The 24177-nt window shown below is 25.4% G+C and overlaps 2 protein-coding genes across 7 annotated transcripts in view; one reads left to right on the top strand and one right to left on the bottom strand.

Annotated features, from left to right (window-relative positions):
• Positions 1-3636: 3636 nt before the first annotated feature.
• LOC112601158 (heterogeneous nuclear ribonucleoprotein 27C-like) lies at positions 3637-17126 on the bottom strand. Of its 2 annotated transcripts, none has more exons than XM_025348615.1 (11): positions 16846-17126; positions 12620-12660; positions 12246-12412; positions 11984-12170; positions 10244-10326; positions 8795-8893; positions 8246-8510; positions 8072-8185; positions 7892-7980; positions 5740-5821; positions 3637-3892 (listed from the first exon to the last, which is right to left on the bottom strand). In XM_025348615.1, the coding sequence occupies exons 1-11, from the start codon at positions 16881-16883 to the stop codon at positions 3759-3761; spliced, it is 1299 nt and encodes a 432-aa protein (XP_025204400.1). In that variant the 5' UTR covers positions 16884-17126; the 3' UTR covers positions 3637-3758. The 2 variants fall into 2 exon arrangements, with proteins under 2 accessions (XP_025204400.1, XP_025204399.1); XM_025348614.1 differs by having other exon boundaries at positions 7892-8010; positions 16846-17125.
• Positions 17127-17596: 470 nt separating this feature from the next.
• The window catches only part of LOC112601177 (peroxiredoxin-4-like), an 8323-nt gene continuing 1742 nt past the window's right edge, over positions 17597-24177 (top strand). Inside the window, exons 1-4 of one of the 5 annotated variants that reach the window (XM_025348650.1) lie at positions 17600-18005; positions 22257-22708; positions 23499-23606; positions 23673-23790. In XM_025348650.1, coding sequence (XP_025204435.1) covers positions 17962-18005; positions 22257-22708; positions 23499-23606; positions 23673-23790 — 722 coding nt within the window. In that variant the 5' untranslated portion in view covers positions 17600-17961. Of the gene's footprint in view, positions 18006-19252; positions 19558-21189; positions 21947-22256; positions 22709-23498; positions 23607-23672; positions 23791-24177 lie in introns of all 5 variants that reach the window. The other 4 variants (XM_025348649.1, XM_025348648.1, XM_025348652.1 and 1 more) reach the window with 4 other exon arrangements.

Here is a 24177-nt window from a genome sequence, read left to right as displayed (position 1 = left end):
TAAACTAAGTTTTTTTCACCCTGATAATAGTGATAGACTTCCTTCTATTTTTTTTTATATATATATATACCTGTAATTATTATCATTTGGTTGATAGAGGTTGGAGGCAATTTCAAAAGGTTGTTGAAAAAGTACTTACTTCTATAGTCTTAAATTGATAGACCTTATAGGTATGATGTATAGTTAGTTGTAGGTTTCTACTTAAAATTTGAAAAACATTAAAAATTATACCCCGTATTAGGATAAAATTAAATTGAGTCAGATTTTCAGGTGTTTATTATCTTAATATTTACACATTTATTCGTTCGAAATATCAGCTTTTTAAAGGTATAAAAATACTTCATGAACACAATTAAATATGAATGTAAAATCATAGTATGTCAAGTGAAAAGTAAAAAACAATTTTAAATTTTATAGGCTTACATTTATATTTCAAAAAAATATTGAAAGAATTGGTTTAATGGAGAACTTACAGTAAAAACTTAAGTTTTTTTTTTTCAATTATTCTCTAGTAATATGGACAATCTAAGATAGTTGCTTTAAACACAACGAAACGTGTGACAAAAAATAAAAACTTTGTTGGTTGAGTAACACTTATAGAAGGGCGAGAAGAAAGCAACCAAAGAATATTTGTGATAATTTAATGTTACTATTGAATTAATGTCCGCAGAGGCGGCTTCAGGACTACTTATACTTCATATTATAAATAATTTATACAAGGTACATACCACCTTTTACTATACACTTGTACGTGTCTAAAACAATCTATAGTTTTTAATTTTTATAATTTTGTTTTCAACAATATACAGCCCCTCTCCCTTGTTGGCCCACATGACCACATATAAAGTTCAGTCTAAACTATTTTTAATCAATTAATATGAACAGAAAATAGTAGATATTTTAAAAACACTTATAAATGGAAATGTATATTACGCTTCGTCATTAAATTTTCACATTAGTCCTTATAAATCTTAAGTATGGTCCAGAATAGATTGTAACATATAGGTTAGGTTAGGTTTATATTTATTTTATAATCAAAATTAGCATAAATTAAATTTTTAAGTTGAAGTTTGCACTATGATTTCTCATACCTTTTTTATTTATAAATTATAATACTAATACTTTTATTTATAATCGTTCGTTTATGATATTGAATTGTATATTCTGTGACGATTAGGTATTATTTATTTACACAGGTCTTATTGACGTGTAATCATGACTTACTATCGTTATCCAAAGCAAATCATTTATTTAAGTTTTACGTGAATCTTAAAAACATATTTTTTAAATCGTCGGAACAAATACCATTAAATGGTATGTACCACGATTAGAAACTAAACTGCAATAGTGTATGTATCTATCAGTTTACTTTGAATCCCTAACATAGTAGCCTAATTATTTTTTTGATAATTTGTTTAATATACCATATACCCAACCTATCTATAGATGTATTTCATCAAGTGTTCAATGATAAATTTCCAAATGATAATAAGCAACGTAAAAATTAAAATTACAAAATATATTATAATATAATATGTACTCATAATTCAAACTAGGTCTTAACATAATTACCTAATCATGATTTATAAAACTGATTATTAAATATTTAAACGGCTTTTTGTTTTAATACTCTGTTAGTACTTTGTTGTATACTGAGGTATACAATATATTATATATATTTTTTTTTTTGTGAAAGATTAGCCCCCATCGATTATCACCAATGGTAAAACAAGCATTTGTCAAGTAACAATAGAACTAAAATATTTTTATAAAATTGTAATACCTACGTTGGTATATTGTGCTAAAAAATATATATAAATTTCAATCACGATGTGAGATGGTTGTTTCCTAAAACAAGCATAATGGAATTTAATACAGTAATAAGTAAATACAAGCACTAGTGGTCTATTCTTTTTTATGATCTCTTCTTACTAATGTATACTTATTATTAAAAAAAAAATGTTTGTGTGATCATACTTTAAACCATAAAGTTGAGAATGCGCATTAATAATTTAAATAGTTAATAATAATATATAAAATATAGATACCTAGCTAATACATGAAAAATGTAAACTCTGTTGATGTTATAGTACACTTATTACAATCATAACTTACTACTTTGCTTAAATAAAATATTGTAATAAAAGAATATTTATCATTTGTATCAACATTAGATTATTATTTAAAATATAATATAAAAAGGATGTTTTTATATATCTTATTAATTTGAACCATTTGTAATTGTGTCTTGAATTATTAATATTACAATTGTACATAGTCGATATAAATTGAGGTACTAAAATATGATTTTATACAAAGAAATTTAACTTAAAAACATCATTAGACATCAGTCATCACTCATAAATTATTGCTGATACTTATACACCTCAACATATTTATGATGTACAATAAATAAGTTAACATTTTTTTTAAATATCAAAATAGTATATACCGGGTAAAGTATTTATTTACTTGTAAGCATATTTATCAATTTAATAATAACGTATTTTCTTTAAATCTAAACCTATAAAGTTCAAAACTTGCGGAGTCAATATTTTGTCAGTAACTCCTCAATTCTTAATATTGTATGTTACCTATTTATCATAATAAATATTAACTATATTAGTTTAGTAAAAATTATCTAGAAAAAAAATGGATTATAAGTTACTTAGATGAAATATATAAAATATTTAACTAGATAATGCAGAACACTGTTAATTACAATACTTAAAATGGTGTAAAAAATGTTAAGTTTATAAAAAACATTGAATTCTACATTTGTCTACTAAATAAAAAAAATAGTTCAAGAATAAATTTTGTTATCTCTGCTAAGGTGTATTGCATTCAATAAAAAAATGTTAATTAATTTTAATAGCTGGCTAATACAACCAGCCAACTTTAAATAACAATTTAAAAATAAACAATAAATAATAGAAACTTGGCATTTCATTTTTATATATATTTATTGTAATGGAATTTTAATTTCATATACAATATTCAATTAAATCAAATTGAAAACATGCAAATTTTTGGAGCACTTAAACTAAACCACAGGGAGCTAGCTAACAAAAAAAAATTTAACAACTAAGAACTTTCAAGTTGCACTTGGTATCTAAAACTAAAACTTAATTTAATAAAATACATTTAAAAATACTTACCAGTATATTAAATTCACGCAACAGACGATATCAATATAAAATAAATGGCGATAACTGACTTAACGATTATAAATCAATAGAGAATAATTATTAATTCATTTTTAGTTCATTAGAAATGCCTACTTTAAGTTTAACTATTATGTACAATAAAAATAAATAAATTGACAATATTGTGATTTAAAGAATTAAATTTTAATATACACTAAATAATTTAATTGGATTAATGAGTAACTTTCATTTGTATTTAGTTATTGGCCTATTAAATAACCTATATATAGGTTTAACAAAAAATCAAATTTATATACAGTATGATGCTTGGACATAATTACGATAAAATTCATTTAAAAAAAAAAATTAAAATAACAAAGTATTCTTCATTTATGATTATATAATAACCAACATGTAGGTAACAATACTTAATTGTTGATTTAATTTAGTAATCAGCTTCTCTCTTACAAATAAACACAATCACAATGTGTATTTTATAGCTTATAATAGTAGTTTATTATTAATAAGAATAAGAATGATTAGAAATAGTACGAGGAGCATAAGTGAACAAATGTCACCAGTGATTGATGATCCAGTCAAATAATAATACGTTCAGTTGCGCCTGTAAGGATGGTATGGTTGTGCTTGGTTTGAATTATAATTATTCGCTCTGGTTGGTCCTGGCGCGTTATTGTACGTCGCCGCCGGTACTCCGGCGGAAACGACTGGCGTCACTACTGGGGCCACTAAATTATAGAAAGTTGACAATTTAAAAACCTAATTTTCCATTTAAATTTTTTCTTTTGAAAAAATTGAACATTAAATAGATAGAAAAGAATAGGCAACACTGCAAGTAAGAAAAATTATGTATATATATATATAAAAAAAAATGGCCGACTTTCATAACTGAATGACATTTACTAGAGATTGTTGATGGAGACAGTAGAACAGAATTATTATTTCCAGTTCAGGTAAATAAGTATGGGAAAACACATTTACTTACAACTCGCAATGTCGCCCAAAAAATTAGGAGGGGAATAATTAATAATGGACACTCAATTTGTTTGTATTGTTTTTTTTAATATTTAAACAATTATTATTATTATTATTATTATTATATTATTTTGTTTTAAATCACGCCAAAAGCGACCTTCTACATCATTGAAAAAACACTAACTGACAATAAATAATAGGATTTTTTTCAAAATAAAAATTGTTACAGGCTAAAGTATTAATAATAAAGCTCAAATTTGTTTTTTTTTTTCACAAAATAATTAAACATTCATAAATAATAAATAAAACGAGAAATATATAAATAAATATCTATATAAATATTTCATAGCTTTTGTCACAGGTTAAAAAAGTTCTCAATCGTGTCCTATCCGTCGAATATATAAAATGTCTTGATAAAAAAAAATTCAATAATTAAAACAAATTCTTATTTAAGACCATAACAACTGTAAACCTAGACTTATTTTGTACAAAAAATATGCTTATAACTCATCACATTTAAGTCGTTAATTCTTTAAAAATATAGTTTTGGTAAAAATCATTTTTTGAGAATAATGTTCTCAAAAAATAAAAATTATTATTACTAAGAAAATGTCATCCTATAAGTAAATACAGATAATATTACTTTTAAGTTTTATCCACTAATTGTGTAATCTTAAGTTTATTATTAAATTTTAAAAATAGTGACTTTATAAAAAAAACCAGTAACTTACTAGGACGAGCTTCTGTTATATATAATATATAAATATATATATATTTAAAAAAAAAAAATGACAAACAGTCAGGACAAGATATTTAAAGTAACCTTGACTTATTCATTAAATAATTCAACTTCTACTTAAAAATGAAAACAACACTTATTTTTTAAACGATTCGAGAATCTTCCTTAAGCCTGTATGTACATTAAAATTTTTTTACCAATTAATCAGTCCAGTGGTTTTTTAGCTATCTATTACAATGTGATTTTTAAAAGTAATTTTATAAACCTAAGAGCTTGAAATTTACCCGAATTTTGTTAATATTATTTATATTCCTTAACCCGATTCCCTTCACACTAAGTTATAAAATAATTATATTCGAAATATTTTAGATGTACTGCCTAGTCTCACTTTTGGTTTCACCTTAAAAAAACATGGTGCCGTTACTTTTTTTTTTTACTTAAGACCAAAGAAAAATAAACAAACTATGATAACAATTGTCATATGTCTAAAAGAAAAAAAACAGGCTAAATTAAATATATAATAATAATAAAAAAAAAACCATTAGAATCTAGGGAAATAATAATTATTATGCTAAGTTCCATTTGTTATTCGAGTATAAGTTAAATAGTATTATGTAGTAATTATAAATAGATTGTATTAATATAGATATTTAATATATAATTCTATTATATACGTAAGAATTACAAATATTAATCGATACTATAATATTCCTAAATTTTTCTTTTTTTATAAGTTATATTATTTTTAATTGTTTCGTTATTATAATAATTGTGTTACCCAAACCAGTGAATATTGAGAGAAGTGTTAATTGAATTCAATCAGTCATGAAGTGGGCCATTCTTTAAAGTCAAATGGCTTACCATACCCACCGCCAGACCCGAGGCCAGCGGCTGTGCCGTCCGCCCCTCTATAAGTTTGGCCTGCACCATAGCTGGTCGAATCCTAAAAATATAATTTACTCCAATATTATCCCATAACAAAAAGTAAAACTATGTAACTATTATAATTGCTATCACTACATTTACTATTATTACTACAACTAACTACCATTATTATGTATTACAAATAATGAAGAAAAAAACAATAATTATCATAATAATAATAATAAATTAAATGATAACAACTTTAAATTAAATTTAGTATTATCTATCTGCCTTTAAAAATAATGATTCTTCAGAGATGTAAAATTTGTATTTCTTTAAACCAAATAAGTGACATGTAAATTTTATTAGATATTATATAGATATTAAATAGGTACATATTAATAGAAATAATATAAATATTTGTAATTAATAGAGTACTTAATCAGTAAAATATAATTTAATTTAAATCTAATAACATCCAGTATAAGCATAATTTTAAAAGGCAGTATAAGCTTAATTTAATTAGAACAAGTGCAAATTGTACGGCCTTTATTTTTATAACAATTTATTAGTAATTAAGGGCCATGGATATAAATATTAAAATTTAAAATTTAATTTATATTTAGTAACAAAACTCAACACAAAAATTCTAAATAAAAATTGATTTATAATAATTTATTAATATCATAAATAATAACAATTATATATTTTACTGTAATTATTGTAAATTAAGAATTGAAAATGTTAAAATAGTTATGTTATTAATGATAAGGGAAAAAAAATATTTTTCAGATAAAATTTCAAAAATTTCTAATTAATAAAATTAATTAATTTTTAATGATGGAGGTAATAAAAATACTTAGAAGTAAAGTAAAATTAAATTATGAAATAATCTTTAATCCTTTTACTTATTAATAAAATTAAACAATACAAAGAAAAATATTTATTTGATATAAGTTAACTTAAAATAAATTACTTTGAATGAATATCAAAAGTATTTCAAATAAAAATCATAATTATTTGTAAACAATGCATATGATAAAAATAAATATTATAAACAAAGATCAATATTATAAGTAATGTATTTAAAATTATATTATACCAATTAGTAGTACTAACATAATACACTAGTACACATCAAGATCATTCAGTAATTAATTATTTAATAACAAAAACTTAGTTTATAATTATTTCAACAACATTATACACAACAACAATTTAATTTGTATATTAGAGAAATATTCTTGTAATCGAATCTACTATTAAAAAAAAACAATTTTTGTCATGTTTTTAAACCACCTATCCAATTATAAGTTTTAAATTGCATGTATTATACAATATGTCACAAAACTAATACATCTTAGATTTAATAAATATGATTATAATAGTGGAGGAATAATCTAAGATGAACTATTATCCATATAATAACTTAAAAACAAAAGTAATAATAATATATTGATTTAATATGAAAATCATAGTTTATTTAATTTTAAGTATCTTCAATTGTACAATCTAAATGTTAATTATATTTGCCACATTTAATTGTCATATTACTCTTATTATTACAATAAATGTATTCAGTATTCTATACAATTTGATCATAAATTAATAAAATATGATTTCAATATTATACAATAGATTTAAACTCATCATTCAATAATTAAATTTTAAAAAAAGTGTTAAATATAACTAACATTTACCAAGACATAAAAGATATACAATCAAATCACTAAAAAGAGATAGCTTAATAACTATCTAATAAAAAAATATAATTTTGAACGATTAAAAATATATTTTGCAACTAACGCTTAGCAAGAATTAATTTAATAATCATATTAAATTTTTAAATTTATCTTGCACATTTAATTAGTTCAAAAAAACATTTAGAATTTTATATTTTAAAATTTTTTTTTAAGAAATTCAGCGGTTACTTTTTAATAATCAAATGTTTTATGTTGGATTCATTATATTTTAACCTTAAAAGCATAAATGATTTAAAAAACCATACAATTTACATTGCCCTCTATATTTAGTTTAATAAATCCTATTAAAAAAAAAAAAAAAATAAATAAATAATAATAATTACAAAATACATTTTAAATGAATTAAGGAACTAAAATATCTTTATAAATCATTTAATAAATCATACCTGTTGATAGCCAGTGTAATTTCCATAGCCAGCATAATCACCAGCTTTCTGTGGGGCAGTTCCAGGCGGAGTAGGTCCAGTGGCTGGTGCTGCTCCAGCAGAACGAGAATACATATCATCTGATTATGTAAGAATTTAATTTTAAAAATAAATAATTTAAAAAACAAGAAAATAGCTTACTTTGAGGTCCTGGGCCAGTTTGTCCAGGAGGTCCAGTAGCTGCGGCAGGTCCGTTCTGAGGTATATTCCAATTCCAGTTATTTCCGTAACTTGACTGTGGAGGTGCTTGAGGAGCTATTATTACACAATAAAAATATAGAAAATAAATTTGACATTAAGTATTAATTTGTTTACCATATGAACCGTATCCAGGTTGTTGAGGTGGCGCATAATTAGAACCCCAAGTTGGAGGAGCCATTCCTTGACCTTGCGGTCCAGGTGGAGCTCCCCAACCTTGGAATCCACCTGGACCAGATGGAGTGCCATAACCAGGGTACTGAGATTGAGGAGTAGAACTCCATCCTCCCTGATATCCTTGCATCATATTTCCTGGACCCATAGGTCCCATTCCACTCATGGGACCTCCCATTTGTCCACCTGGGCCACCCATACCCATTCCCTAAAAACGTTACTTATTAGTAATTACTAAAAATAATTTAACTTTTTAGTGGATGCATACTACTTCTATATAAATTTTTGTGTCATAATTTGGTTAATTTGGTCTTTTTAAATTCCTAAATTTTTAAAGCAACAATGTAATTAAAGTTGAATAAAACAACAATTTCAGAAAAATATTAGTATAGAATTAACTTAACAATAGTATGACCCACTGAAAAACTATTAACAAATTATGTATAAATATATATATATGTATATGTGTAATTATTAAGTTTTTTAACTTACACCCATTGCTAAATGATTATTTTGATTCATGCCCCATTGATTGGCTCCAACATCATTCATTTTATTTGAATCTCTTGGTTCAGCTTTTTTAATTTCAACCTGAAACAAACCAACATTAAACATATATATATTAAATTATTACGACTTAAATAAATAATTTTTGATAGATCCTAACACATAAGTTATGAAAACATATTAAATTAAGATATTGATTTATACTTAGCAATAACTGAAAATATGTATAATAATTATTACTATAATAGGTATAAAACAGATTAATTCTAAAATAATTTTTAAATTGTATCACTGTTTATATATATTAAAACATTACCTTAAACTTATCTCTTAAAATATGATTACATTTTATAAAATTAATATAAAAATATTCATATGGGAATAATACATAATTATAATCATTTTTAAAATATGATAGTTTAATTTTGCCTTATTTATAATTTCACATTAAAAATTAAGTATAGAGTAGAATAAATAAAGACATACTTTATGTTATTAATATTGCATTAACCTAACTTTTTCACCGCTACATTTTTTTTTGCTATAATTTTAATAATATTTTAGCATTTCAATTTTGGAGAGTAAAATATAACTGAAACACGGAGATTTTTACATCCTTCTTCAAGTATAAGATAGTACACACATGTTTCATTAACTATATTACTTAACAGCTAGTTAAATGTAATTCAAGAAGAAATGGAACTCAGTTTTCTTATGCTATTTTACAAGAATAACTTCTTATTTTACAATAAAATATGACACTATCTAGAAAAATATTTGTTTTTAAAATTTGCTAAGACATACAGATAAATAAAAAATATTTTGATAGTTAACTCTAAATTTAACCTTGACTACAATTTTGTGTATGAATAATGGAATTTTGTTTTATTTTTGATAAATAGAAAAGTAAATATTAGAAAAAAAAACTATTAAATCACCTATAAACAACAAAACATAAATGGTTAAATTTTGATAATTTTAAATTTGTGAATGCCTATTATAAATAACTTAAAAATTAAAAACAATATTTGATAGCATGTTTTATGTTATCATTGTTCAATATTTTAAAATCTAACATATTAAAAAAAAATAATTTTTTACTGGTGATAGTTAAACAATTGTTGAAAATATAACATAATAGTAGAGGCAGTGAAAGGATTTAATATAATTTAGTTTAATTAATTCCAACATTAGTATTATATATAAATTGAAACAATTACGTATTAAAATAAAATAATATATTGATAAACCAAGGTAAAACAAGTAACTTTGAATTAAAAATTATATAGTAGTTTCTATTATTTTGTAAATAGAAAATCATATCAAAACAAAACACTATTACCTATAACTGTTGAGAATTAAAATATTTTTAATATTCAAAGTTACTAAACTTTACAATTAAGTATTGGATTTTATTTACTAAAATAATAATACCTGTTTGCCACTAAGGTTGACAAAATGCTCAGCTACACATCTATCAACAGCATCATCATCTTCAAACGACAAAAATCCAAACCCCTAAAAACACCATTGGTTATGTAATGGTGAAAATTCAATACCACATTGACACTGCTAATAAGCTATAATTTAGTGATTTCTACAATATATATTAAATTGAAATTAAGAGTAATTATCAAACTTTACTGTAATAGCAATAGATGCTATAAACATAAAATTACAGAATAATAAATTTAAAATAAATAACTAAAAAAAGGTAACATGCATAGTCTTAAAAACCTACACCAAATTAAAACTAGATTTGCTGAATCCATTTTGTGCTGTTAATTTTATTATTAATATAATTGGCCTATCATTCAAATTCATAAGAATATTGGATACATTTTAGTAGCTTTAATTGATTTCAATTGTAAAAGAAGTTAAGATTGAAATATTGTGTTGAATTTAATGTGATATCAAAATTAACAATCCAAAACTGATTCTTTATGATTAAAATATGCTAACATATGCAAGGAAACAATTGATATTTTTATTATATTAAAACTAACTATAAAATAAATTAAATGTTTTATAAATTAGTAGATAACACTAATATATAATGTTTAAAATACTTGAATAATGTGTAAATTAAATAATACTAAGGTATTGTAATTTATAAATAATTTAATTAAATTACTTATTAGAAATTAAAATGTGAGAAATACTGGCTATACAAGTAATAATAATTTTTATTTATATTATATTTAAAATTGTATGTTACCTATAACAAATTTTGAGTGAAAAACAGTAATAAAATATAAGTACCTTATAACATAACATGTATTAAAATTAATAAGACTGCAATTGGAGTTTAAGAATAAATCCTTAAATTAAATTCTTAGTTAAAACGGATTAACTAAGATACTGATAATAAGTTAATAAAATATCATAAAGTAGAAAATAACTAAAATTTTAAATTAGTAGCAGTGTTATATTACTAATTAAAGGTAACATAAATAGGCGTATAAACAAACATAAAAGATATAATCACATTTTTAACATCTTAATATAGTAATAAAATACTTGTACATTTTATTTTGAAAATAACAGATTGGTAAAATTAAAAAAAATGATTTCAATAAGTAATACTATTAAAAATACATTGTATAAAATACCAATGTAGACAAACCATTCTGTTAACTTATCCTAATCTTAGATGTATAGTAACTATAGATATAAATTATGTGATGTAAATATTGGTTTAATGAAATAGCTGATTGAAAAGTGTAAAATAAATACTCGTACACAAAATGTATACTCAATACAGTTAAATACTTAGTTCTAAGTCAAGATAATTAATTCCATTAAACAAAACAAATCTTAGTAAATAAATATAAAAATTTCAGAAATTTAAAATATCACTAAATACCTAAATTAATAAGTATATACACACACCATGACTTTATATTTTAGCTAGAAATCTTTAATTTCAATAAAATATAATTTACACTTAAATTCTAAAAATAATTTACCTATATCTATTTTGAAATCACATCTACCATGAAAATAACCCATATTATAATATATTACAAGATAACTTATGATTGAGTTATATAGTAGGAATACTAAATATATTCAACTATTGAAATTGTTATTAAATTGTTTTATGTTTGTTTAGAAACCTAAAAAAATATTTAAAAACTTAACTTAAAAAAGAAAAAAAATGTTAAATATTACCTCTTGATTTTTTCTTTTCTTGATCATACATGATAACAACTTCCATAACTTTTCCATATCGTGAAAAAAAAGTTCTTAAATCAGTTTCAGTAACATTAGAGGGCAAACCACCCAAAAAAACCTTAGGATAGCTTGAACTTCTCTTTGGTTTTTGCAAAGTTCTAGGATTGCACGGTTTTGGGTCAATCTATAAAAATAATTTTATAATTAAAAAATTTTTCAAATAACAGCTATTAAAATTAATGAAAACATTATCACTTACAGTGCGACCATCCAAAACATGCGGACCATTTTGCAATACTGCATTTACATTATTTGGATCAGCAAATGTGACAAAGCCAAAACCTCTTGACCGTCCACTTTCACTATTTTTCATAACAACACAATCAATCACTTCACCATATCGGTTGAAATATCTTTGAAGACTTTCTGTAGAAGTATAAAAACAAATTAATTACATATTTATTCAAACATAATACTGTACATATTTTCTAACTCATTAATACTTGAAAATAAATTAATAATATTAAGTTTTTATCACCAAAATGTTTATTTGGTGTTTCTTAAAATTAAAAAATATTTAGTCTAAAAATTGAGTTAGTTCATTTTATAATTTAAATCCATATAAGTTAGTACCTTGTTGAGTTTCCCAGCTGAGGCCTCCCACAAACAATTTTCTGCAATCATATCAAACAAATAAATATATTATGTTATAACTTATAACATACAAATAAATCAATATCTAATAATTAGAGACTGGAATTATATGCTCGTATATGCATTATAAATTTATATTATTTTAAACAACTACGAACATTGGAACATATAAAACAAATAACTATAACAAAATTACGAGCGCTGGATATTTCAATATTTAAATATATATAAAAACAAAATGCATCATTTTATGTTTTTAAAACAGTTTAAACAAATAAAATATAAAAAAAATTTGCGATGTTGCCAATAAATGAATGATACATTTTTACACAACTTTAAGAAGTAACATTGAAAGTAATTTAATTTGTCAGATAAGAGTTTATCAACATAGCATCGAACTAGAGAAAATAAAATTCTTTACTGTATTGACGGTAATTTTTTTCACATTAATATAATATAACAGTATTTAAAAATTACAATTTCCAAAATAAAAACACGAAACAACTTGATTTACTAAGATTATAAAAAATATGCCATTATATACAAAATTAAATTTTGTCTATGGAATTATTGGGTCTGAATTTCCTACATTTTAAACCCTTACATTCATACATTCAGTATGAACATGCAAATGCATAAAATTCCGGTCTTTATAGTAAATGAATAAATTATTGCCTAATACCTATTAATATATGATGACTTATTTATTATTACATATTTATATGAAATTTGTAATTAATAGAAGTACTTATGCCTTTATATTTTAGAATTAAATAACAAAAAATGTAAAAATTAATTCTTTAAACACTTTATTTAATTGTATATTTTTCAATAATAACAGGATTTTTAAATATAATTAAAGCCATTTAATTAAATATAAATGAGATTTTTTTGAGAAAATAGCAGGAATTTTTGTTGGAAAATTTTTTAATATTTGTCCACACTAATGTTGTTGTCACTTCTTCCAATCCTTTAAACACCCCTTAAACTCTATGTATGGGATCCTTTAACTCTTTCAGTGATGCGCTCATAATGTAATCTAGGTACTGCCAAACAACAGCTCTCAAGGTTTTCTTTCTTTTTGGAAATAGAAGTCACACAGAGCCATGTCTGGTGAATATAGAGGCAGGAGACATCATAACAATATAGTTTTTGGCCACAAAATTCATGAAATAAGTAGGGACAAGTGCATTATAATGACACAAAAGCCATAAATTGTTTTTCTACAAATCCAGGCATTTTTTCAAGTTGCTTCACAAAAATGGTATTGCACTTATAGGAAATACTCTATATTAATTGTTTGACCTTATGGCAAGAATTCATGATACACTATGCCATAAAATTGAAGAACACAGTGAGCATCATCTTCACATTTGACTGCACTTGTTGACCCATCTTGGAAACACAAAAACCACTCTTAAACTCTTATGTTACTCATAGTAGACTCACCATAGACATTTGTTAACATTTCACATACTTTATTTTTAATGTAAAATTTAATAAAAATTCGTTGATCTATTTCTTTTTAATAAACAAAAAGCACTGAGCTTATAAAAACACGTTTAATAAAAGTTATTTTAAATTGAAAAAACTAAGTAATTTAATTTAAATGTACTTATGTTCTTATTAGTTCTAACATCATGATACATAATTAGAATTTATCGATTTAACTTCAAATAAATAATTTATTAATAATTACTCTATTTTAATTCATAAATAACATAATATTTGGTACTTATTGGTTATCGCGACTACCTAGCAAGACATATTGAATTGTGGTTATTATTACCACCCTATGCAAATTTTTCTATTTTTTTTTTTTTTTTGATTTTACTTATGTATATTATTTAAGAACAATGGTGCAATTAGAATTTGTCGTTCAGACTTAGTTTTGAAATTAACAACTTGGGTTTTTTTTTTACACATTCGCGCATCATTCTAGTTGATTGCGCCTATTAAGAACATTAATGTTTTATTTTTTCACTATAAAATATGAGTAATATAAGTATTTATTGTAGTGACTCTCTTCGCCAGTTGACTCCGATCACTAGATTTGAAGTCCTACAGACCTCTCGTTTGATAGAGGCTTGTCTCCCAAACCCCTAGGACTAAAATAGTCAACCTGTCAGGGGGAGAAAAATAAACCTAACCCCTTCATGGTTACGGGGGAGAGCATACCTGCCCTACGAGCAGCTAGTTGACCTAACAAGTAAACCTAACCTTGTTAGTTCAAATAAAACAAGTATAAGAGAGTAGATCATTTAGGCAAGGGTTTATTCAATTAAATTGTAATAATATGACACTACAATAATCTAACACTAATTCATTGGCAAATGCCAAGCAGAACATCATGTTACTATCCAAAAGAAATCCCCATACCAATACTAATAATAACCATTATTTAATACATCTCGCTAATCGATAAATACCTAATATTTTAATAGCTTTCATTTAAGTAACTTTAAATAGAGAATAAAAGATGATCAATCATAGTAGAGGTTCTCATTTAAAAAAAAATTATGTTGTGCTATACTATGCACATAATTTAAAAAAATCACTTAATAGAAATTGATGGAAAGTAGTTAAGTTCCACAAACTAAATTAAGAAATATAAATAAGATACTAAATTATGGTATCCCGTGTTTCCAAGGAGTTCCGGTGTAAGCTAATTATATTATAATCCCATAAATCAAAACATTTTTAAAAAGGATAGGGAGAATTAAATTAAGCAATATAAATAAATGATTTATATTTTACTACTACAATAAATCTATGATTTATCTTTAACTTAACCTAAGTAAATAACATTTTTTGTTTACCAAGTATATTTAATACCATAGGTAGTTATATTTTTTATATAAAGTTTAATATCAAGGCACTTGTTTTTAGTATTTTACTGTACTACCTAGGTATACTAAGTTAATACTTTTTTAAATTTATCTTTATTAACCATTTTGTGAAAGTATAGATTAGTATAAATAAAAAGTTTTAAATGTAATACAAGAATTTTTTTTAAAATACAAGTAACCGTGACAACCACATGTCAATAAAACATTTTAAATTAGGTTAAATTAGTACATAAAAGAAATTATACTAGAAACCAAGTATTTATTTAGAACTTTGATTTAATTTTTTGATGCTAGATGCATTTTATTATACATGGAAAGGGCCAAGAACTGCTAAAACTAAAAAATAAAAATGTTAAGCCCGTAATTTATGGGCATATTTGAAATTTAATTTCTAATAAAATTGTGAATTATAAAGACAAATAACACACTATAAATAAGAACTAGATTATTTAATTTATTAAGTACTTTTAAAGTAGTATTTATATTTTATTAATTTTAATACTAGAAAATTATACTTGATAAATGGAAATTTATTATAGATTTGTTCTTACAAAAATTGAAGAACACTGGCATAATCTCTTAAAATAATTTGTATAGTCATACCGTTATTAATTTAAAGCAGAAAATCAATATTTGCCAGGTAATTCAAATTGGCCATTTGAATATAAAATTTAAAAGGTATCTACATAAAACACCTATTTATCATTAGATACACTACAGTTAAGATTAAAATTTTATACTTATGTTATACTGGTAAATATTTAATTAAGAAATTAAGTATAATAACTAATAAGCTTTCAAATTCTAAGATAAAATATAAAAATATTTCCAACCATCTTTTAGAAAAATGTACAACATTAAAAACATAAATACCAACAAAAATTATATTATATACCTCTAGACCAATAAGGTAGTTAATTAACAATTAATTTAAGTTAGTGTATTTTAAAGATATATTAATACCTAACGAAAGACCAATAATAATCATGTTTAATGATTGTTTATGCAATCATACATAAGTATCATGACTTTAGACATAAAACAAAAAATAGAAAAATTAACAACTCTGAAGAACAAAATCATAAGTGAGTAAGTATCATCGAATTGCCAGTGTAAGGAATTGTTAATAGCCAATTAACACCTGTTTTAGCAAAAAAAAAAAACGAAAAATTACTAAAACCGCGTTATTTAATTTAAGAGGCGGCACCCGTTTATAATAGTGCCGGTACGAAAAAACAAAATGCTCAGAGAACAGTATGGGTGGAATTATTGCGTGGGTGGTAAACAATAAACGCATAATCCTCAGATTATGACAATAATAGGCAGTGGAAAACAACGATAGCCCATCAAACTCACCCTTGTTCGTCTTCCTCTAAATCAGATTTTCCTCTCATCTTGTAGCGTTCTATATTATATTGTATATATAAAAATATAAAATCAAATGAGTATAAAAAAAAAAAAAAAAAACTATAAAAGTAAACAAACGGTTGTCAAAGACGTGCAATAATATGAAAATGTACAAAATTTATAACGACACACTAAAGTCTAATAATCGTCCGGTTGTCGGACATTTAGCATATCGAATAGACACAAAAACACGACACGTCCGACGCAAAATGGCGTCCGCATTTTTTCTCTCTCCTAAAATTTCGGCATTTCACGATACGCGGCGTTGTCGCATTCACGTCAACCGATTGATCGTTTATCCAACGTCTTTGGGCGGACCCGGCGCCGATTACTATTTTGGATTAAAAAAATGTCCGTCTGACAGAGGTGATTGTCAGCACTTCGGACCGAAAATCTCCGAGTCTGTGAATAATATTTATTTGACAGATTTCCGACGGATTCGATATTATAATATTATCGACGTACCGCCGTTTGACATGAATATTATTTCGTAATTTCGTATGTGATAGGTACAACATATGCCGGGAAATTTAAAGCGTCCGTGCCGGCCGCCCGATAAACGTGATAAACTCGCGCGTCACCCATGAATATGGCAACGTCGCGATCTCGCGCAACACGCTCTATCGGCGGCTTCGTGTAAACGCGCACCGACTATAGACGTTAAGCAAGAAAAATATACAACAGGCAGACACTCGGCCACACTACACATACAATATTATGTTATAATTATATATTTATATGCGCATGTGTGTGTGTGTTGTGTGTGTGTTCATATCGTGCCTGCCATTTTTTTTGTTGGCCTTTTCCGGCTCTACTGCGTGTTACAGTGCAAGTAAAACGTTCGCAGCATTCACTGTTTTTATCGTATCAACAATATAGAGACGAACCAGGGTCACTCTCTACTCTCTAGTCACTACTCACTCCATCAAAATCAAACCGTCAACACAAGACGCAACACGGACGACGGACGCCACCGCGAAGACGAAGAGACAACGTGCGTGTTCACGTTAGGTCACCCGCACCGCCACCATACGTCATACGCGTTCGATTCGCCGATTGCCGGCGATGTCTTCGAACAACGTCGAATTGATCGACGACGACGACTCTGGGTAAATGTCTTTTTCGTAATTTGGTATTGTTTAAATTTTTATGGGTGTATGAGACATTTGGCGGTTACTGCGGCAGAATCGACGATAGTTTGTCGGGTCAGTAGTCGATGCAAAGCCCCGTTAAATGACTTCAGTTGTATTTGTGTCGCAAGTTTGGTTCACTTGCGCGGGAAAACTGAATTCACCGCGGAGTCGTTAATACTGTAGGACAATAGATCCCTGTCAAAAACCAACAGAAGGCCACCTCGCGTTTAACCTCTGTTTGGTTGTTTAAACCTTTCGTTTTCTGGTTAAGAAAATTTAATTACTGTGTTCATCAATCAAACTTTGTGATACTATACACAATACACACGGCTATTAACTACAATTTTTGAAAAATTGAAGTTGTACATTATAGTTAAGTTTGTACACACATATTTTACCTGGTATTATAATTAATCACGGGTTTTCTCCTATTTCAAATTTACTCTAACTCAAGATATGTAAATGAATAGCAAAAGCTTGATTATTTTGTTAGAAATCATTATCAAATTATTTTCTTCCAATTGATTTTAATTTCTTTATTGTATTTGTAATTGTTGTTTTGTTTTGGTTCATATAAACCATAAAAATCTATTAGTATATGGTAAACTATTGCTAACTATTTAATGCATATATTTAGTAAGCTTGATTTATCTTTTATTAAAACCAAATATACTCTAAAAATCACTAAAAACATTATTTATCAATAAGCTTTTTCTACCTATCTAATGACCATGTATGTATGTTCATTATAATTTATACTATGAATGAAATTAATTCCTGTCTTCTGTAAATATGTATTTGTCAATAATGATAGTAAAATGTCAGTTTTTGTTTTTCTGTCATAAAACTGATAATCTCTGTTTACATTAATTTAATCTGATGAATTTTTAAAGTTTTAATTAAGTTTATTTTAAAACTAAGAATGTACTTAATAGTTATGAAATATTAATTCATTATTTTAATACGGAATACATAATTACATTTGTAGTTATAGGCTTAAGTATATTAGAAATATTTTAAAATTATATATTTTTTTAGTCAAAATCAAAATCATACTGCATTAATCAAGAGGTGTTTTCATAAATTTTATTTCTTTATCATAATATTATTTTTTCTTTACAATATTTTAAGTCAAGTCTTGAAATTTTAACTTATGAAAACCCTCTTTGAATCATCTAAATTAAAATCCCATTCTCCTCATTTGGTTATAAAAACCATTTTAGAATTATGTACACTGAAGAACCAAAATATAAGCGTATGCGTACAGAAGATGATGAGTCCCGTAAAATGAGTTTAACCAAAAAGTCATTCAACCCAAACTGGTTGAAGTTTAGCATGTTCAAAGATTGGCTGATGCCACATAAACTGCCAGATAAAGCTATATGCAAGGTTTGTCATTGTGTATTGGTTGCTGGAAAAAGTGAGCTTGAAAAACATTTAGCTACACGTAAACATGAAAGAAACATGGAAAAAATCAATGGTTCTCCTGCTGAACAAGATGATATTGAGACATATACAATAGTTTCAGGTAGAGTATCCTACTTGGTAATTGATAGGAAACTGTGTGTGCTAAACTGTCCTTCAACATGCGTAATGACTTAGATTTTCAATTAATTGATGGTATTATTAAATGGGTTGGATTCTTTCAAAATAACTAGCTTAAAAAAAATGTGTCCTAATTTTCTTTATTTCTACTTAAATCTAACTATCATGAATATATTTAGCAAATAATTTATGAACAGTATATGTATATAAATAGGTTGGAGGCTGAATGGTTCTATATTATGTGATGAGATTAATATATTTTGTTTGATATATAATATAGGTAAATATTATTACTAAAAATGAATATTTTGGTTTAGTTTTGTCTTTTAATGATAGGGTTTTCTTTGTACTATGCTTGTCTTTTTTTTTTTTTTTTTTGTAGGTTTATTTAGATTAAAACATTATCTTACATATATACCTAATTAACTACAATTTAAATATTATTTCTTTTATTCTTTTAAATAAATTTTCTCATTTGAGAATTCAAAATGGATATTGCTATCAAATAAGATAACTGAATCGGTTAAAATACAAATTTAGGTAATCTATAATTCTAATATAATAATCTATAATAATAGATTTGAATTCAATGATAAGTCATTGCATTGGAAAAATTATTCTGAGGAAAGTTAAAGCCTACATTACTAAGTATATTATACTTTATATTTATTTTATATTGCTATTTAATTAAAATGCTATAGTTTAAACTATAAATAGGAGATAGCTCGCAGCCATTTATTTTAGAATAGTTTATTATATAATCTATGTTAAAACTAATCTAAATGTTTTGAATCGTAACTATTTCAACCATCATTAAATATCTAATTTTGTTAAGATTTGAACTTGAATTGTCATTTTTAAAAAATGTACTGTTCGTGTTTTTTAGATTTACAAAATCCAATTATAAATTATTATAATAAACCTAATATTAAATTGTTCAAGCTTTAGCTCTAAGAGTTTAACATTTTGTAAATTTTAAACATTTATGACAAAAATATTATTTATATATATATATATATATATATATATATATATTAATATTTATCTATTGGAATATAAACCACTTATGAAGGACTTTCTATTACCTTATAAAACTTTTTTACCTAAAAAACAAATGTTGTATTGTACATAACTAGAGATATAATTTGAATAATCAAAAGACCAAAATATTTTTAAATTTATTTTGATTAGTAAACCCTAATGTTATAAATATTGGTATACCAATTAAATTTAATTTGGTATTGGAATTCCCCCTCAAAATTGATAATTTAAGTAGTCTATCTACTAAAATTTAAGTGTCATCATAGTAAAAGTCAAGCCATTGTAAATCCTCTACTCTGCTCAATTTAAAAATTATAAATTTGATTACAATTTCTAGATTTATCTATTGTTTTTATATTTATTGTCTTTTACTTTTTAGATTTTTACAAGATTAAGGTGTCTGTCAGATTGTATAATTATTATACCTTGATAAATTTAAGTTATTTTTTATTAAAGTCTTACTTGTAAATTTGATTCAGTTATTATCGTTTAATGAATGTGAACAGTTATTTAATAATGGGAAATATAAAATCATAGGCTTCTTAATTAGTTTATATGTTATTATTTTTTGCAGCAGATGAAATTCAGTAACCCGCAGCACTTAGGGAATTTCAAGGTATCTGAAGCAGAAAGACGACAAAATACATTTTAATATTAGCATAACATTGTTTGAATATACGCTATTTCAATGTCTAACAACCAACAACACGAAGAATATACAATTTTAACTACAGGTTCAAACAACCGAGGGCAAATGTCTCAACCTCATCTTACATTTACGCCACCTACTCAAGTGTTTCGAAGTGAATGGCAACGTTTTCCAGAATTTCATGCTTGGTTACGGCCTATTGATGGAGATGTAACAAAAGCTTGGTGTATTGCATGTGAAAGAATATTTCGTGCAGATTTAAAGTCTTTAAGAGTACATGGTGTAAGCAAAGCACATGTGCGTATGGTGAGAGTTCGTTGTCCTAATGCAGATAACAATCCTGTTCCACCAATTGAATATAATGTGGTGACTGACAAGAAAGGTACTTATGGTATAGCTGTAGTAACTAATAAGGAAGATAAATCATCACTTGCATCGTCAAGAGCATTATATATGAATCAAACTAATCCTACTGAGGAAATAATTACATCTGAAATGGCAGCTCAATCACAACGAGACAAATATGTTGTGGTATCATTACCTAACGAAGATGAGGATGACAATGAAGGTCCACAAGCTTCTAGCTCAAATACCCAATACATACAAAAAGAAGTAAATGTAATCGATGAGACTGGTAATTTGGTGTCTGTGGTTACTGAACATCATGTACAAAAAACTAAAGGTAAAATTTAGGTGTCCAGGTCAGAGTTGCAATAATAGTTTTTTATTAGGAAAAAAGTGTTTGGTTTTGGTATTTTTAATGTTGAATATTAAATTCAAATATTATTTGCTCTCATTTTGCCAAATAAACAAAATTTTAATAAGGTACATTTAAAATAGGTTATTGAAGTAATAGGTTTATATTAATTAAAATTTTCCAAAGAGGGTTTTCAAGTTTAAAGGTCCAAGTGTTAACATAATGTTTTAGTGCATGTGTGTTGTACATTATAGCAGTACTTGTCATGTAAAATTAAATTAATTAAATTCCTCAGAAAGCAGAACAGCCAGGTTGTCTCTGAGATCAAATCATCAGATAATGCTGAAGCACAGAAGCACTCTGCTGATGAAGATGACATAGCAATTGAAGAAGTTTTGACCCCACTACGGATTAAACAAGAATCGGCCGCTAATCGTGCTCATATGATGAAACGAAAACGAGGCCTTCAAAAGTATCGTACAGATTGGGAAAAATTGTCTGAATTCAGAGGCTGGTTGTCACCAGAACCAAAGAGCTGCTATAAGGCTCGATGTGAAGCTTGTGACAAAAGTCTAGTTGCTGATATCACAGTTTTACGAAATCATTCACAGGCTAAAAAACATGTGATGAAAACTGGGGGTACAGTTTATGAAGGTCCAATTGTTAGAAACAAATCAAAAGCTAAGACAGATGATGATGATGAAGATTCGCCTGATGACTTACAAATGAAATCTTTGAGCATTAAAGGTTTGGATATTGGGTATTTTTTGTATGTCTCCTTGAGTTTATAGCTTTTAATTTTTTAATTAAAAGTTTTATTGATAATAATTTAAGAATTTTGGTTATATATTATTAATTTCCTGGAGTAAATTCTTCAAGCTATAAACTCTATTTTCATACATTTTCTATTATTTAAAGTAACAATTGAAGATCATCAATCATTGTATTTAAACGATATAGATTTTGTTTTGTTATTATAAGAAATTATCATTTTTTATATCAGTGTTAGTTTTGGGTCTTCAGTTGTAAAAAAAAAAAATGTGTTTTGACCTATTTATTATAATTGGTCAGAGCTTACTCGTTTAATGTTGTTTTTTGTAGCAAATATATTTTGTATGTTAGGTATATTATAAATCCAAAGATTAGTTTGAGGCAGTATGTTTGAAGGACAGTTTTAATCAACAAGCCCTGAAAAAGTTGGTCAGAGCTTTTATTACCGTGTACAATATTTTTGTATTATAAAACAATTATTTATTATGTTAATACTTGTGACCTTGATAAACTATTTGTTACAACATAAACAATCTATAAAATAAAATTATAATAATGTTTAATTCATATTTAAGTGGCATAAATATATTTGAAGTAATTTTAAGAAAAATTTCTTTTTTAAATTTATATATATAAATAATATATACGTATATCGTATATATAACCGAAAAATTGCAGCTCTGACCGATTTTAATAAATGGTTGTTTTATTTAAACATCTGTTTGCCAAATTATAACTTTACTAAACTACAATTTTTATTCAATAGACAATGATGATGATTATGAAGTTGGTCTTCAATCAAATGACTACCATAGTACATCCAATTATGAAAAAATGGATCAAAAACATGAAGAAAACCAATGCAAAGCTATTGGTATAGTTAAATTAGAAACTTAAACAAAGTCGAACATCTTAAATTATGTAATTTTTTTATTTTCAGTTTCCAAACCCGCACCGTTTTGGAAAGCCACAGCTGTTGTTAATGGTCATGTGACGGAGTTAAAATTAAGTGACTATAGTGGTCGTTATTTGGTCCTATTTTTTTATCCTCAAGATTTGTAAGTTATATAATTAATATTAAAATTTAACTAAATTCAATTTAAATAAATAAATTATTAATTGGGTTAAATGTTAATTTTTACATGTTAACTTATACATTTTAATATGTACTTAGTATTTAATATTAAAATATTGTATGATTATAATATGTTTGAGTGTTCTGCGCCTCATGAAACAAACCATGAGATGCTCGAGCACTGCAACACTCCAATAGTAGTCAGCTTTTATGTGAATAAGTGAATCTTTTATTCGTGTCAGTTGTATCCAAATAATTGTCATTAATAAATGCTCAATAATTTTATTGAAATTTGTTATTAATATTATGCCCAAACTAATACCGTACTTAAATGTATTGAGCTCACGGCTTCGCATTTGGGCAATACTAA

This window comes from Melanaphis sacchari, unplaced genomic scaffold (genome assembly GCF_002803265.2).
Source record: "Melanaphis sacchari strain LSU unplaced genomic scaffold, SCAv2.0 Contig75_pilon_pilon, whole genome shotgun sequence".
Taxonomy (NCBI): Eukaryota; Metazoa; Arthropoda; class Insecta; order Hemiptera; family Aphididae; genus Melanaphis; species Melanaphis sacchari.
This window is presented reverse-complemented; position numbering and strand designations above follow the sequence as displayed.